The sequence below is a fragment of the Pavona decussata genome, unplaced genomic scaffold, assembly GCF_977016875.1.
Source record: "Pavona decussata unplaced genomic scaffold, jaPavDecu1.1 SCAFFOLD_154, whole genome shotgun sequence".
NCBI classification, from domain to species: domain Eukaryota; kingdom Metazoa; phylum Cnidaria; class Anthozoa; order Scleractinia; family Agariciidae; genus Pavona; species Pavona decussata.
In genome coordinates this window covers 715001-733497 of record NW_028145566.1, presented here as the reverse complement: position 1 = coordinate 733497, position 18497 = coordinate 715001, and the positions used below count along the sequence as shown (strand labels likewise).

General features: G+C 37.8%; 2 protein-coding genes and 1 pseudogene across 3 annotated transcripts in view; 1 reads left to right on the top strand and 2 right to left on the bottom strand.

Moving 5' to 3' along the window:
- The window catches only part of LOC146466047 (uncharacterized), a 451139-nt pseudogene that overhangs the window by 223194 nt on the left and 209448 nt on the right, over positions 1-18497 (bottom strand).
- LOC146466060 (uncharacterized) lies at positions 1682-7293 on the top strand. Of its 2 annotated transcripts, none has more exons than XM_085127820.1 (2): positions 1682-4849; positions 5535-7293. In XM_085127820.1, the coding sequence occupies exons 1-2, from the start codon at positions 1716-1718 to the stop codon at positions 5536-5538; spliced, it is 3138 nt and encodes a 1045-aa protein (XP_084983946.1). In that variant the 5' UTR covers positions 1682-1715; the 3' UTR covers positions 5539-7293. The 2 variants fall into 2 exon arrangements, with proteins under 2 accessions (XP_084983946.1, XP_084983945.1); XM_085127819.1 differs by having other exon boundaries at positions 1682-4855.
- The window catches only part of LOC146466059 (uncharacterized), a 1980-nt gene continuing 202 nt past the window's right edge, over positions 16720-18497 (bottom strand). The window contains exons 2-3 of the mRNA XM_085127887.1: positions 18365-18387; positions 16720-17819 (exon numbers count right to left, since the gene is read on the bottom strand). Coding sequence (XP_084984013.1) covers positions 16720-17819; positions 18365-18387 — 1123 coding nt within the window. The remainder of the gene's footprint in view (positions 17820-18364; positions 18388-18497) is intronic.

Here is an 18497-nt window from a genome sequence, read left to right as displayed (position 1 = left end):
TGGTTCTGTCCTTTCCTTGATTTTTCTTAATTCTTCATTCTTTTTCTGCCGGAAAAACGTTTGTTTTTCGCACTTTAACCCTCCCACCGACAGCATCCGACTTCAGCATTTTTCTTGTCACTGTAGTTGCACCCCCATTTTCTTTACAGGTCTACCTCTCTGGTGTGTTTGTGCCAACAACACTGATTTTCGCTCTCTGTGTTTTGAGCCTTATCCTTCGATGGCTTGCTACTTAGTTCCAGTTTTTGTGTAATTCATCTTTGCATGGGTAAGTTACCAGTACCTTTGTGCTCTTAGCTGCTTCCCTATAACACATTAACATACTCCCTGTGGAAAATTGGATATTCTTACTGGAAAGCTGGTGGTAGGAATCTCTCAACAAATTAGTACTGCATGTTGGTTTGCTATCTCACAGTGCTTACAGATAATCATGGATCATGCCAAATTGAGAGTCAAAGGGGACGAATGACTCATCCTTTTCGTAATCGCCCGTTTAGCAGTCTGTAATTTTCAGATCACGAGCATGGAGATTGTATAAAATGTTGACAAGTAGCTGACAGTCTGGCTACTGAAGTCCAATAATTATCTAACGTAGCCCGATCTATTCGAGTGCTATCCTTTTAGCCTCACCCATCTGCATATAAACACAACAGTCCATTCAGTTCGTTTTCCCCATAGGCTGGCTAGTTTCAAATAAGTTTCTTTAAGACTGCTCTCTAAAACATAGCAATGTATTGGGCTTATACAAAACTGTTTCAGTCACGAGCTCAACTATAGGATAAGAAATAAAATATCCACCTCTGTGGTCTCTAATTCAAAATGTCAGAAAAGTTCTAAATAAAATTTAAAAGATGGATAAGCCAAGCTTGCCTTTCATCAATTTAGTCTGAAGTTTACGCAATCTGCTTCCACGCATTGCATGAAAGGAATGTTCGACTTTTTCCGTTAAAATACATAGAGCTTCGCAATTTAAGAAAGCTCGAATTAATTTGATAAGGAAATCGCTAATTCATAAATCAAAACCCTTTCTTTAATACTTAAAGCCTCAAAATCACATCGAAATGTTCATTTTACAAGATGGAAGTGTAAAGTGTGTACCGTTCCGTTGCACTTATCCCATTTAATGGATCAACCGATTGATGAATTAGCCTACACAAGCATACTCCTTGGTGTTGCTACAGGCATAAATCAAAACCCCTTGTTTAACACCTATAGCTTAAAAATCACAAACAAATGTTCATCTAACATGATGGAATTGTAAATTTTGTGCAGTTCGGTTGTACGTATCCCATTTTCTGCATCAAACGCATAAACTTCATTGGCCGCCATGTTACTCTTGAGTGCGCTCGACCCAGTCTCACTCTACACCAAAACCAAGTAGCGGTCTCACCACCCCTTCAGTTCTGCGCCCTAATAGACCTTTTTCATAAATGGCGGCCGATTTATTATTCTTTTCAATATATGTTAATTAGCCCTACTAACCTCATTTCAGAGTAAAAATTCTTTTGAATTTTGCACATGCTGACGAGGCTACTAGGGCTAATTTTCATGAAAACAAAAGAATAATTTATCGGCCGCCATTTATGAAAAAGGTCTATAAAACTAACCTCGCTACAACCCGGTTTTAGAAAACATGATTACCACCCAACACTGGTTTTCCAGTATAAATAAAACCTCCAAACTACTTCTGTTTTCTATTTCTATTTAAGACCGCCATGGACAACACAGAGGAAATTATCTGGATTATCCATATTGGTTCACTAGTAGCCAATTTTCTTATTAACACAAGTCGAACTCTACAAGCTACTGAGTTGTGCCAGGAATGTTTGATTCTTCTAAACAACACAGACCAGGAGCAAGTGGTCAGATTACTCTACTCATGCGTATACGCATTGTTGTTTCGGGCGTATAACCTTCTTAACGATCACATAAGTGCAATAAACGTTGGTAGAAAACTTCTGAGCTTTCTTCGCGGCTTTGGCTTAACAGCCGAAGAAGCCAGAACAACCTTTCAACTGGCACAATTATATCAACTTCAGAGCAAATACAAAGAAGCAAAACGGCTTTATAAGAAAGCACTGAGCACCGTGATAGAAACAGGCGACAGGAAGGGAGAAGCTGCATGTTATGCAAACCTGGGAAGTGTCTCTCAATGTCTTAGTGAATATGGAAAAGCTGAAGAATACCAAAGGAAAGCACTTGCAATAAGAAAAGAAATTGGCGACAGAGAAGGGGAAGCTGCATGTTATGGAAACCTGGGAACTGTGTATCTTTCTCGTGGTGAATATGCAAAGGCTGAAGAATATCTAAACAACGCACTTGCAATGCAAAGAAAACTTGGGAACAAAGAAGAAGAGGCTGCGTGTTATGGAAACCTGGGAAGTGTCTCCCTATTTTTTGGTGAATATGGAAAAGCTGAAGAATTGCAAAGGAAAGCACTGGCAATAAGAAAAGAAATTGGCGACAAAAACGGAGAGGCTGCGTGTTATGGAAACCTGGGATGTGTCTCTCAATCTCTTGGTGAATATAGAAAAGCTGAAGAATACCAAAGGAAGGCACTTGCAATAAAAAAAGAAATTGGCGACAGAGGAGGAGAAGCTGCATGTTATGGAAACCTGGGAACTGTGTATCACTACCGTGGTGAATATGCAAAGGCTGAAGAATATTTAAACAACGCACTTGCAATACAAAGAAAACTTGGGAACAAAGGAGGAGAGGCCGCGTGTTATGGAAACCTGGGAAGAGTCTCCCAATCTCTTGGTGAATATGGAAAAGCTGAAGAATACCAAAGGAAAGCACTTGCAATAAGAAAAGAAATTGGCGACAAAAACGGAGAGGCCGCGAGTTATGGAAACTTGGGAAGTGTCTCCCAATCTCTTGGTGAATATGGAAAAGCTGAAGAATACCAAAGGAAGGCACTTGCAATAAGAAAAGAAATTGGCGACAGAGAAGGGGAAGCTGCATGTTATGGAAACCTGGGAAATGCGTATCATTCCCGTGGTGAATATGCAAAGGCTAAGGAATATCTAAACAACGCACTTGCAATACAAAGGAAACTTGGCAACAAAGACGGAGAAGCTTCATGTTATGGAAACCTGGGAAGAGTCTCTCGATCTCTTGGTGAATATGGAAAAGCTGAAGAATACCAAAGAAAAGCACTTGCAATAACAAAAGAAATTGGCAACAGAGAAGGGGAAGCTGCATGTTATGGAGACCTTGGAACTTTGTTTCGTTCTCTTGGTAAACATCCTGAGGCTAAACGGTATCATCAAATGGCACTTGACATGAGCAGAGAGATTGGTGGCATAAGTGCAGAGGCAGCGTGCCACCTTCAACTTGCATACGACATCATCTTAGAAGGAAATGTAGGTTCACAACATGAAACATTTTCCAATGTCTTTGCAAGTATTAACAAGTGCGAGATAATGCGAAGTTTTCTCGGACGCAATGACCAACTTAAGATATCGCTTATAGAAAATCGCAGTGACTCCTATCATTTACTCAGCGCACTGTTTTGTGCTAGTGGAAATGAAAAAGATGCTGTTTGTGTTCTAGAACTTGCACGAGCCAGAGCTCTGGCAGACTTAATCTCAGTTCAGCATTCTGTTCAACAACAAATATCAGTTAATGCGCCGTCTTGGGCTGATATTGAAAGGATCCTGAAGAAAGAAAGTAACTGTAGTTGTCTATACATTTCATACCGTGGTCAATTTATGTTTTTGTGGGTCCTTGAAGGAAATAAACCAATACATTTTCGTAAAATAGACGTCAACCAATGTTTTGTTAACAAGGGATTGAGGAGAAATGCTGATCAGGTTTTTAGTGAGGAAAGCTTTAGAAGGTTGAATGTTCTTTATCAAGAGCAGTGCGAAGATCGATCATTGTCGTTTCTGAAAGCCAGCGACTCAACACGAGAACCAGCCGAGGGAGGAAGCTTGACAGTTTACCGACCAGTAGAGGAGGAAGAAGAGGAAAACCTGGAACTCCTTCCAACCCTAGCCGAGCGTTACAAAATGATCACTGCTCCTGTGGCTGACTTTCTTGACCAACCTGAACTTGTGATTGTTCCTGATCGCGTCTTGTACAAAGTTCCATTTGCAGCTTTAATGGCTGAAAGTGGAAACTACTTATCAGAGGCTTACAGGATCCGCATTGTTCCATCTTTGACGACTCTCGGGCTCATTCAGGACAGTCCAGCAGATTATCACAGTCAGACCGGAGCACTGATAGTGGGCGATCCAGACGTTAGGGACGTGTATTACAAGGGATGCCTTGGGGAACTTTCCCGTTTGCCATCTGCCAAAGAGGAAGCAGAGATGATCGGAAAACTGATCGGAGCTGAGCCTTTGTTAGGGAAGGAAGCAACCAAGGAAGCTGTTCTTCAGAACATACACTCTGTAAGTCTGATTCATTTTGCTGCTCATGGCGACGCCGAAAGAGGAGAAATTGCCCTTTCTCCTGAAAGGTCAATGAAGCCGGGGACTGCGACCGAGAAAGACTACCTATTGACAATGGCTGACATTTCACGAGTTCAACTGCGTGCAAAACTTGTAGTACTCAGCTGCTGTCACAGCGCACGAGGACATGTTAAAGCGGAGGGAGTTGTTGGAATCGCTCGAGCTTTCTTAGGATCCGGTGCACGCTCGGTGTTGGTGGCCCTGTGGGCCATACCAGACGAAGCAACAAAGGAACTGATGAGTCGTTTCTATGAGCACCTTGTTCGTGGGGAAAGTGCCAGTGAGTCTCTTCACCAGGCCATGAAGTTGATGAGAAGTAACGGCTATTCTGATGTGAGGGACTGGGCGCCATTCATGCTGATTGGAGATAACGTGACGTTTGATTACGGAAAGTAAAGGTTAGTTTTGCTATTGAGTTATATTATTACCGTCGGGTGCTGAATGCATTGGTTAAGAAAGCTTTCCCATTCTGTTGAAAACGCTTATGACTCTGTAACAGGAGACTAGAGATGCATTGTTATTGGACTATTCGTATTCCGATAATGAATATCATAGGAATAACGGCAATTGAGAAAATAACGCAATTTTTCCGTTCATTGTGCTTTTGAGAGCAAAATAAAAAGAATAACATACTTATTTAGCTTATTCCAGCAACGGAATAGGTAACAAAAGAACATGAGTTCTAAATATTCCTAATAAGCCTTTTCCAGAGATTTTAGGAAATTCATTTTGTGTTGACTAATGCGTGTGGGAGACCCAGGAGATAAACTTCATAGTTTTTAATCCAGTTGTTGACTTCTCTGATGACGTGATGGTAGAACAGACTGTTGTAAAGCTGTTTGCTAGATTCTATGCTTTCATGTACAAGTAGTATTGATTTGTATAATCCTGGCTGTCGACTAATGGACATATGTGTACTGTTGCTAACATACCAACTCATGATTCGTTTACAAACAACCTGGTCCCTTTAATCGTTATGCCTTCCCCTTTTGTTAGTTATGGGCAATTCCTAGGATTATGTCCAAAAAAGAAGCTTGTAACTCTGGCCCTAAAACCAATTACGTTTATCATTTGCAGGTGACTTATCTTGACCGAGGAATACCTGACAAGTTGGAACTTGGCGAGAGCACATCAGTACATCTAACAGTAAACCAAAGAGGACTTTGATCGCTCAATCACTTGAACTGAAGGCAATAACTATCAGTCTGAGACTCCTATTACTTAGAATTGAACTTTATTGTCTGGTTGGAAAGTTATGCAAGCTTGTCAGCAAGCAGCTTTAGCTTGGCCAGCATGAAATTGATAACGGTCTCTAGATTCAAGAACAGACTATTTATAATCACGTGGATCACGTGATGAGTTTAGTGCTGTTACGTAATTCTCCTAGAAGGGTGACCCTATACAATTTATCAAAATGGGTAATCGTCCAACCCTTTAGGGGTCTAAAATTGGGTTGTAATTTGGTACCGCCACCACTTAGAGTTCCCAAAATTTCAACAGTCAAAGTTGTTGTTTTTCTGTCTAAGAAGGTGTAATTAAGGTGGAGACATTGGTTTTTCAAACTTACACAAATAAATGTGTTTGTTAATCGTCAATCATGCAAAAAACAAAAGGGGATGCTAATCCTTCTAAGTTTTGCTGCTCCTCTTTATATTTCCAACAGTTCTTCGTGTGTTGATTTGTAATTTTACTTAAAACGTCGACGAAGATGAAGTTTGTACATATGATAACATATCGAGTATTACAGTTTTCATTTTCCAAAGAGGAAAAATTAGTGTAGATTTTCAGTGTTAGTTGATGGGTTATTTTGAGCCTTTTTTTGGTAAAACGAAAGGATGCCACCTGTCACTATCAAATACAGGAGGCACAAAAAGTATTTTATACTTATGTGTTAAGTTTGATTTAATGATCCTTTGGAATTCCAACGTTGATGCAGTGATCTTCAGACTAGAGCTGTCTGATATATTCAGTTCGTCGTTAGTACATTTTGACGTTCTTTACTAAGATGTTTTGGTAAATATTGAATATTGCAGTTTTTACTTCCTAAAAGAAACAGATTAGTATAGATTTTGCACTAGATTGCTTAAGTTTTGCTGAGCGTTTTAAAAAGAAAGGATGTCTAGCTCCACTATCAGAAACAGGGAGCACAGAAGCATTTTGTATAAATGTCAAGTTGCCTCATTAACGTTCTCTGTTATGCTTTTTCCTTAAAAACCCTCTTTAGTGCTAGTCCGGAAAGTTTAAATGACCTGTGTTGGCCGTAACCAAATTTTTATCGTCGAAAACAATTTATGTTTTAAACCTTAGTTTTTTCACTGTCGACTGCGTGTCACTGTTTCTATTTTTAATGAATATTTTAATTAAACTGACAAGTGGCACTAGATAAAGTACCGTTTATATGTTGTTATTTAGTCACACTGTAGACCCTAGCCAGAATCGTCCTGGGTGCAGCGGGAGGAAATACTTGGTGTTTCATGATGAGAACCTTGTATTTGAGCTAAAGAAAGTAACAGGTTGTTTTCAAACAGCTGCTGTAAAGTAAACAGAAGAGCGTTTTTCAGTGACCTATACGGATGTTAAAATGTAAATATTTATAAATATTTTTGGCAACTCTGCGTGCAAAAGTTTATCAGAGAAAATGCACAAACAAACGCTTTCATAGAATATCTAAAACAATGTTCAATTAAGATTTACTGATAAAACTTACTGTAGCTAACAGAAGTAGTTGTTTGATAGTTTTATTTCATAATAAATATTTGTCAATTTTACGGCTGCCAGAAAACCAGTTTTCTATGATTTTGCTGAATGAGGTAGAATGTCATGTGCTGCTTCTCAAAGTTAAGGTATAGTAGGTAAATAAAAAAGAAGTTATTGACTGGTTAACTGACTGGCTGTCTTTAATACACTTGAAAATACAGAACACGGAAGCCGGGGATGGGGGAAAGGGATAGATCCTTTGGAGCACCGGTCCCCGCCCTTGACACCGCAAGCGGGCCTTGCCCCAATCATGACGGTCATAGAATAGCTTACAAAGTTTTATAAGTTTAGGCCTTGTAATCAGGGTGTTCACTGGAAACAAGGATCAATCAAAAGAAGACTGGCGCAGAGAGTCTACCTTTGAAACTCTTGTCGACGGACAGGTATAAGTCACCCCTCCCTCGTTTTTTCCTACAGACCACAGTAAAGGTTTCCTTGAACTGACTATCCTTGGTGACAACACCAATCAGAGTAAGGTAGGATTAATATTTCTTTGGAATTTCATTTCTGAGCATAAAGTTAAGGGGAATTTTTGGAGAGCCTCGATTGGTGGCAACAGTTAGTCGATCATTATATCTGGTGAAGAGAGGATGAGGTTCTTGATCAGGTATAACTTGGACCAACCTCAAAATGAGTCCCTTTTTTTCTTCACCTTGTGTTTAGCATGCGTTAAGATATTATGCAGAATGCGTGAAGAGTAACGTAACTGAAAAGTTTAAATGTGTTTTATGCTAAAATACCGTTCTGAAACGTTGGTTCCGTGTTAGACAGAAACCCTCACACCGTGGTACACGGCACAACACTCGCTAAATACGACTGAAAGCACTACTTTTCAAACTTATGGCACGTGCTTAAGATTATCACGTGTCATGCCGACTGACACAAATCTCGTTCGTAGACGTTAGCGAAGAGAGAACGCTTTGAAAACCTGATTGGCTCGAGATTCGAAATTTGTACTGAAGTACTTTAAATAGCAAAAGGAGCGTGTAGTATAGGGGTCAGCGGTAGTTGAAGGCGATGGACGTGTATTTTTCTGCTCTGTGACTTATGTTAGAAACTATGCGATTCTAAGAGGTTTTTTCAGCTTTACATCTGCTGCAATTATGAATGAAGACCTGGATAACATGGATTCGAATGAAAGAAGGCCTACGCGTAAAAGACAACGTGATAATGGCTCTCAAACTGACGAGGAATCTATCGTGGACAGCGGCCATTGTTGCGACGCCTCGATGAACATGCAGAGAATGGAGGCCAAAATCGATCAACTTTTGGCCTTACTGCCCGAATTTGAAGCTCTGAAAACCCGTTTAACAGAGGTAGAACTTGAAAACAAGGAATTGAGAAATACGTTGGATTTTAATGGAAGAGAGCTAGCTGAATTGAAAGCTACTGTGGCCTACACGTGCTCCCAGATAGCAGTAAACCGAGAGGATCAAAAGAAGCTGAAGGCTGAAGTCCATCAGCAAAAATGCCGGAATATCAAATTGGAGGCGTACACACGTAGAGAGAATATAAAGATCTTCAACCTTCCGGAAATTAGAGGTGAGACACCCAGTCATACAGAAGAATTAGTAAGATCAATGTTTGAAGAAAAAATGAATATCTCGAAAGAAGATGTAGATGACATCCAATTTGAGCGTGTCCACCGTTTGCCGACTCGCAAAAACTCCGTTAATCCTGCCAAGCCTCGACCAATAATTGCTAAATTCAGCTTTTACCAAGACAAACAGTTTGTTTGGTCTTCAGTCAAAAATTTGAAAAATACTGGAATTGGACTTTCTAATGATTATCCCAAAGAAATAGATGACATTCATGGAAAGTTATACCCGGTTCTGAAAAATGCTAAGCGAGAGAAACAACAAGCCTTCTTCAAGGTTGACAAATTAATAATAAATGGTCAAGTTTACAGAGGAAAGGAAACAGAAAATCTTCCCTACTACGGTGAAATAATGAGCAGTGCTCACGCAGATGGAGAGCTGTAGTGACTAAATGCGCGCCAGATGTTTGATTTCTGTATCTGTGTCTCCTTTTTTTGTATTTTACTCAGCTCGTTTAATTAGTGTCGTACCATTCTCGCTTTTGTTAGTTGTACTTACTTTTAGGTGGAGTCTGTTCTATCAAGTGTTCGGGTTTAGTTGCATCTGTGAGGCATTTTTTTTCGTATCTGATTTGTTTTTGATCTTTCAACGTCCCCTGTTCTATGTTTTTGGATTTGCATTTACATTTACCACTTCGAATACTTCATTTGCACTTTTCCCTTTTTTTCCTTCTTCTGCGGTCTCATTAGTAACACCTTTGGGATTATAAAATGACTGAGGCGCTCAAATTACTATCGCTAAATGTAAGGGGCATAAGTAACTTTAAAAAAAGAAGAACAATTTTTACTTGGTGCCGGAAACGCGCAGACATTTCTTTTCTGCAAGAAACCCATTCTACAGCAACAGCAGAAAATCAGTGGAAAAACGAATGGGGTGCAGAGCTCATTACTTGTCATGGCAGTTCAAATTCCTGTGGTGTTGTAATTCTAATTAAGAAAGATGTTGATTGTACTATACACCAAAAAATTTTTGACCCTTTGGGACGCTATATTGTTCTAAAAGCTGAAATCAAAGATAAGATGTATGTGCTCATAAACGTATACGCGCCAAACAAGGATAAAGATATTGTTGCCTTCCTCAACAAACTACTTATTACAGCACAAAATGAGGATCTAGATTGTGAAAGTAACATCATTATTGGAGGCGATTTTAACTGCCCCCTAAATCCTGCTATTGATAAGAAAGGTGGCATTCTCATTGAACGAAAATCCGTGACATCCTGTATCGATTGCTTGAAAAGTGAACTTGATTTAGTAGATATTTGGAGAATTAAAAACCCAGATACTAAGAGTTTCACATGGAGTAAAAAATCTCCTCGAATCTTTTGTCGTCTTGACTATTGGTTAATTTCGAATAACTTAACCGATTCGGTACAACTGACGGATATAATTCCAGCAATTAGAACAGATCATGATGCGATCTTTTTAGAGATTGGCGGAAATCTTGATCATGTGGGTAGAGGACCAAGTTACTGGAAGTTGAATTGCTCTTTACTAGACGATGAAGAATATATTAACAGTACAACCGAAATGATTCCAGTGTGGATTGCAGAAGGACGGGAAGAATTTTCCGACGATCGGTGTGTGTGGGACTGGGTTAAATATAATATACGAGCTCATGCTATCCGTCACTCCAGTAGAAAGGCAAAGCAAAGAAAGGAAACGGAAACAAAACTCCAAAATGAACTAAACGCAACAAAGCAAGCTTTCGAAAGCAACCCTAGTGATTCTAATGCTACTTTGTTTGATGTTGCTCAGAAAGAACTAGAATATTTTTATGAAGAAAAAACCAAAGGAATCATTGTACGCGCACGTGCTAGATGGCACGAATACGGCGAGAAGAGTACAAAGTACTTCTTAAATTTAGAAAAGAGAAATCACGTCAAGAAGCACATACGTAAATTGTATGTAAACGACGAAATTAAAACAAATCCACTCTGCATACTAAATGAGGTAGAACAATTTTACTGCGACTTGTACAAGAGTAAAAACAATCGTCCGGATATTGAAAATGAAATCGATTCCTTTTTAAATAATTTAAATATACCCAAACTCTCTGAAGAACAGAAAATCTCCTGTGAAGGTAAAATCACTTCAGAGGAATGTTTTCGTCTTCTTGATACCTTTCAAACTAACAAATCTCCAGGAAACGATGGAATTCCAATTGAATTTTATAAAAAATTCTGGCCTTTAATCAATGATTGCTTCATAAGGTGTGCAAATGAATGTTTTGAGAAAGGGGAGTTGTCCCATTCTCAAAAGCATGCGATTATCACGCTTATTGAGAAAAAAGGAAAAGATCGTTCTCTTATTGAAAACTGGCGCCCCATTTCTCTTGTGAACGTTGATGCAAAAATATTGTCTAGGGTAATTGCATCGAGATTGAAAAATGTTTTGCCTTATATCATTCATCATAATCAAACAGGGTATATTAAAGATCGTTTCATAGGTGAAACCATCCGTTCCATCTTTGACATTATGGATTGGACTGCCAACGAAGACATTCCCGGCTTAATGATCTTCATTGATTTCCAAAAGGCATTTGATAGCATTGAATGGGATTTCCTTTTTAAATGTATTGAAGCCTTCAATTTTGGTTCTGATTTTCTTCGCTGGGTAAAACTGTTCTACAACAACGTGCAAAGCTGTATTATGAACAACGGCATAACTTCAAAATCCTTTCAACTTGAGCGAGGTGTCAGACAGGGTGATCCTCTTTCTCCCTATCTTTTCATTGTAGCGGTGGAAACGTTAGCTATTGCCATTCGTCAAAATCCAGCTATAAAGGGTATTACCATTGGGAAAGAAGAGACAAAATTGTTACAATACGCAGATGACACAACAGCAGTACTCGCTGACACCAACTCAGCCACGGTACTTTTTCAACTACTGGATTTATTCAAAAATATCTCAGGACTCAAGATCAATAGCACAAAAACCGAGGGTTTGTGGATTGGCTCTTCTAAAGGAAATAAAGCAAAACCGTTAGGCATTAAATGGCCAAATGAGCCGATAAAAGCCCTGGGGGTGTATTTCACGTATGATCCAAAATTACTGAAAGAAAAGAATTTTATTGAGCGATTAGATAGCATTAAAAAACTTATTAATATTTGGTCCTCAAGAGGTTTATCTATCTATGGTAAGGTGACAATAATCAAATCCTTCCTTATTCCAAAGTTTGTTTATGTGTGCTCGGTACTACCTACACCTAACGAATTAGTGAAACAATTGAATCAACTGCTATTTAAATTCCTTTGGAATGGCACGGATAAGGTAACACGTGTTTCGGTAATAAATGAATACGAGGAAGGTGGATTAAAAATGATCAATTTAGATTGCATGATAAAGTCCTTAAGGCTGGCATGGTTAAAGCGTATTTTTGAAGGTCAGAATGGAACGTGGAAAACCTACCTACAGCACTTGCTAGAACCGATGGGAGGTTTTTTCTTCTTAAATTGTAACTATGATATTAAGGATTACAAAATCTCTTCTAAGTTTTATTGTGAACTACTTTCTTGGTGGTCAGATTTTCGTGACTCTTTTGCCTCTCAGAGAGACTGGCAAAATGTTATTTGGAATAATAAAGAAATTCGCATTGACAAGAGACCAGTTTTCTACAAAAATTATTTCATGGCAGGATTGATCTTTACTCAAGATCTACTTTTCAGTTTAAATATAGAAGACTCTTTTTGCTACTGGTCGCATAAGATTTCCAAAACTAACTTTTTGCAATGGGCTGGCCTTCGACATTCAATACCTTCTTCTTTAAAAATTACTTCTCCCTGTCCATCTACAGCCTCTCCATTATTTTCAATTGATGACAACATCTTTGATGTCACAAAAAAGAAATCAAAGGACTATTACTCATTACTTGCACGCGAAAAAGCACAGCCTCCTAATATCGTTCGTAAATTGCAGAATGATTTTAATTTTTCGTTTGATCAGCTGAGAGAAATCTTCACTCTGCCACATTCTGTTGTGCTTGAATCATACGTAAAAGGTTTTCAGTTCAAAGTGATCAACTCTATTTTATACACAAATTCTAAATTATATAAAATAGGCTTCAAAACGGATGATCTGTGCTCGTTTTGCAAGGCAGAATCTGAAACCTTACACCACCTTTTGTATCAGTGTCCCTTTGTTAGACAGTTTTGGAATGATTTTCAAGATTACTGGCACCAACTCTCAAATCAGCAAATTCGTCTTACTCTTCAAGATGTTTTATTTGGAATTATAACTAAACCATGCCCTTTACTTAACCTACTGAATTATTTTATAATAATTGGGAAACTGTTTCTATGGGACTGCAGAAGAACCCAGATTCGACCCAAAATCCAAGGATTTCAAAGTAAAATAGTCATAAAATATGAAACCGAAAGAAAGATCAATAACACAAAATTCTTTAAGAAAAAGTGGGTACTATCCCCAGTTTAATGTGAAGAATTACATTACACATAAACTTTTGTGTGGTATTTTCATTCATAAGTGCAACTGTAACCTATTGTAAGTCTCTTTTTTTTTCTTACTTCGTTAGTAACAACTTTTAATTTAATTTTAATATTGCAACTATTGTGTAACTGTATATTGTAAGTGTTAGTAGAAGTATTTAAGTATTGTTTCTATTATGATAGTATTAGTAGTAAATTTGAGTGAATTGTAATTCGTTGTAAGTCTAAAAAATAGTCATACCTTGTCAGTAGAAGAATTTAATTTAATATTGTAACTATTATTATTATTATAATTATTATTATTATTATTATTATTATTATTACTTTTTTGTAATTTAAGTTAGTATCTTAAGTTGGTATGGTTAGTATTGTAAGTAAAGTTTAGTATTCTATAGTTAATAAAAAAAAAAAAAAAAAAAAAATAGTCACCCAAAAAAACAAACACTTTTAAAACTCTCCTCGTCACGACACGCTACACTGAGACGCCTCTTCAACCAGTAACCCCCGCACCGCTACTACCCCTACCTGATACCACTTAAGACTACAGAGATAGATTAAGGCCTTCTTTTTTTCGCTTCTTTTTATTCCCAGTCCGTTTTTTGTAACCTATATGTTACTAACGTACAGTCAAGTATATGCTCGTCATAGCCGGCATTATAGAAGTCAGATCACGTGCACTCTATTTAGCCGTTAGAGTGTTCGGTTTTACGAGACATCATGCGGCTTTGCATGTTCAAGCGATCGTTTCATGTTAATATAATTGTATTTGAACAGCATGTATTCACTAATGTTGAAAAGAAATTGTACTGCGCGCCACAACCTCAAAAATTACGCAATTCAAAATCGAAGCACTCCAAACTTGAAATAAGAAATAATTCGAAGCCGAACCACGGAGTTGGAAAGCGAAACATGCTAAGGTTGAAAAAGGAAAATTGACCAAGAATTCGCAAAGGAAGCATCGAGCCACCCAAACTAAATCAACATAAATATGGAAAATGAAGAACAGGGGAAATTGGAAAGGAAAAACTCGAAAACGAATCATCGGCAATGTTAACAAACCAAAGAATCGGAGCGCGGGATTGAATAAAAAATAGGCCCGCAATGCGTGCGTGTAGCTACTGCATTCTTTTTTCCATTGTTGGGTGCTTGTACGCTTAGGTACTCATAGGGCGAGAACCTTTTTTGAATATTGGCTGTAAAGCGCTATTTCATCTAAGGTTGTCGCTGCTCAAGTGTACACACCCAGACTGCAAAGGTTATTTGACAAATGACTGACATACTGCAAGATATAAATTGGTCGGGGCTCAGCCCAAACAATAGCTTTGTATGACTTGTCAATATCTTTTTCAAACTTTAATTTTTAATGGATTTTTTCAGAACGCTCAGATGCGGCTAACAATAACATTAACACGAGGCATTGTTTTCTCATCAAGAGATAAGTCCTTGTGCAAGTGGCGTCTGATTTGCTGCTCATGATGTACAAAAATATTCTGATGTAGATGCGGCTAACAATAATAGTATAAAGATGAGGCATTGTTTTGTCATCAAGATATAACTCCTTGTGTAACTGTCGCAGATGCGGCTAGCAATAAGATAAACATGAGGCATTGTTTTCTCATCAAGATATAACTCTTGTGTAACTGGTGTCTGGTTTGCTTTTAATGAGATACAAAAACAATCTCATATCACTCTACGGCACCTGATAGTTTTAAATGGGAAGTATCACGAAAATTTGCTGTCATTTCAAAACCCAAAAATGTTTGACTGTCAGCAGAAACAACGAAATAATTGTCAAGTTTGTTAAAAATTATCATCCCAGTGCAATAAAATTGTCGATAAGTGCCTCTGGCCAGATACAGGGAATGTCGGTTTGGATTGAAACTTGAAATGTCAACTACAATCTCTCATCAAATTCTGCTTTCATATTTCTGAAAAGTTGAAGTGACAGTGACATTCATTTCATGCACTCTACACTTTACTGTATTTTTTAAAATCTTTTATGTTGATCATGGTTTATGGTTTATTGTTTCGATGCCATCGAAATTATTGATACTGCATGGTAAAGCGAGAATCTTATTGCTTTACAATAACTGTAAGTTGTGTTCCTGAAAGTATGTTTCATCATCTTTAGTAGTTTTATAGTGATTTTGTTTATTTCGACATGCTCCGAATAAAATATAATAGCCAATCTCCCGCATATAAACAAAAACAAAGGTGTTGCTGACTATTGCCCTTTATGTGACAACAATCTCATCGCACCAAGGTGATAACAAGGGAGTTTTGAATGTTGTTATCAACCGTCTTGAAACTTCTGTTTAAACTTTTACTTCTGATCACCTTCATCAAAACATTTGCCATGATCTACATGTATTAAATTCTTGGTTACCGCTTAGTAGGGGTAAAATGGCTAATAGGTGGTCATGGCCGCTTAATGGGTGTTCAGTCTACAGTATTATACATGCTTTGATACCACTAAGTAGGGGCTGACTGCTTAATAGTAGTTTAACTTTAATAGTAACTAAATAATAAAACTAAATAATATTAACTAAATAGTAAAAGCCTTGCTAAGACCATAAATTTTCCCCAACAATGACGGCTGTATTCACGTGCACTCAGCATACTTGAATCATATTGATGAAATCCTGGTCAAAAAGTTTGGTGTGGAGGTATACCCCAACCCCTTTGGAACCGACAAGTACCCCTATACTCCTCAAGGCCTGCTTTCTGTTGAGCAGATTGACAAATCTGAAGTTACAGTTTAAAGTGGCCTCATTGTAAACTAGTTCTTTGCAATCGGTACGGTGGATTGTCTAGAACGAAATTGTTTCGTGTGTACCCATCGCCCCTTTTCTGCTTTAACTTAACCCTTTAAGTCCCAGTAATTTATCAACTGAAGATTCATATTCTCCTCACTGTTGGCATATATTTCTTATGGCATAAGCTGGGAGAATTTGTTTCAACATCAAGAAAATTTACATCAGTGATCATTTCCTTAATTTTCATGTCCTGCAGATTTGGTTAAGTAGTTATATTGTAAGGGGAAATTAGATGCTCATCACCATTAGGTCTTAAAGGGGAAGTATCACGAAAATTTACTGTCATTTCAAAACCCAAAAAATGTTTGTCTGACAATAGAAACAAAAAATAATTGTCTAGTTTGTTATAACTTATCACCCCAGTGCAATAAAACTGTCGATTAGTGCCCCTTGCCAATTACAGAGTAGGTCGGAATGGATTGAAACTTAAAATGTTAGGCTAATGTTTTTCAAGTTCTCGCGTTTTTGTTTCCAAAATGCGCTAGAACAGATCACAAGTTGTTTCTTTCAAGAATTGAGTTGATTTCGTTCCTCTCGTCATTCTAGAATTATTTGGCAGGTGATTGAAGGTCTTATTTCATCATTTTTAACAAAAGATATCAAAAAACCCATGATACTTCCCCTTTAAGTGTTTTTTATTCCCTTTACTCTGGTGTAACTGTGTCACTTGTTTTTGTAACTGTCTCACTCTTTGCTCCATTTGTTTGGCTACTTTCGCTTGGCCTTGGCAGAAAATGTGAGATCATTCTTGCAGTTTTATCGACCATGATTTTTTGTGTACCGGCACTTAAGAGTTTTACTGTTAGTTCCTTCTCGTCTAATTCTGCGGCAGGTGTTGCGCATCCAATGTTTTTTAGAAAGCTTTGGATGCTGTCGTTGAAAGCAGTGTATGTCAAAAACTTGTTATCCACTTGCAAAAGAAGTTGGTACACCAGCTTTTTTTTCACAACACTGCTGAGGATTGTAATGTGGCAATTTTGACATTTTATAGTCTCTTGTTGTAACTGAGAGTCGTCAAATTTTTGGTTGCACAAAATACAGGAGCTACTCTTTTTGATTTCCACGCCCATACACTTTGCAGTTATCATGTGGTCTTGAATTTGAGGCGATGTCAAATCTACATTCTTGATGTCTTCTATTTCTGTTATCTTTGTAAATTCGTTCGTGTTTATGTATTTGTCGTCATCAAAGATGCGAATTTTACAGTTATTAAATCGGTAACTCTTGCCGGAATCAACTTTATCAATAATATCCTCCCAGAGAACTAATTTGGCAGAGTTGGTATGGTCCGCAACAATGACATCTGTCTTGCATTTTGTGCAATTTCCTTGAAACAGGGTTTCCTTTACTGGAGACTTGTGCAACACTTTAACTTCTATGTCTACTGTTTGATACAAGTCTGCTTTGAGAGCATCTTCGACTGATACATATCTATTACTAACAGCATTGTTATATGGAAATTGAAGACTTGTTTGCATGATCTTTGCTTTCTTCGAAATTGTGTATTCATCTCTGGCGGAGAACCTTTTGTTTGGAGACATTCGGGCACTTGTTATCTTTACAGGAAGTTGCTTTTCTTGTGACTGTTGTAACATTGTTCTTTTTTCTGGAGAATAGCAAACTAGCCGCACCGATTCGTTTTGGGATGTTTGCAGGGCCATGTCGAAGTACTTTATTCCTGTGTTTTTGTGGGAAGTTTGGACTGGACTTATCAAATGTACGTATCCTGTAAGAGTTGATTCATCTGAAGATATGACAAGAACATTGAATTTATTAAATAACTGGATAAATAAATAAATAATGAAGAAATGAATTAAATGTTGTAATCCACAAAAAACATATAATAAAAACAACATTAAGGCATAATGTACAGACTCTAATTTATTGTATAGGATATTATTTTAGTTCAATTTGGCTGATTTAAGCTAGTATAATATCTATTATTAAAAACGGAATCATTGTATGATGCAATTGGAGGGATTTGTTTGGCTTGGCGGCCATGGTATATGAGCTATTATACCATGGTCGATAAATGGCGACCATTAAATTGTCTGCTGGTTATCCTTGCACAGCGAAATAAGTGAGATCTACCAATATTACTTGATTGTTTTAATAAAACAATTATTCCACTTGTGCGTGTTGGATATGAGATGATTATGGCCAACTCAGCGCTACGCAACTCGTGGGCTATCTATCATCTCATATCCAACGCGCATTCGTGGAATAATTGTTAATGAGACCCACATGAATTTGTTAGGGAATACATTAGGAACAAAATATATTGTTTACCTGAGAATTGCTGTGTTGATTTGCTGAAAAAAGGGAGAGTTGTTATTAGAGAAAATGAATACATGTTGCCAAGGGTCATACAGTAGAAGTACGAGGATCAGAAGTTAGAACAAAGGTGACCAGAAGGCTGAGA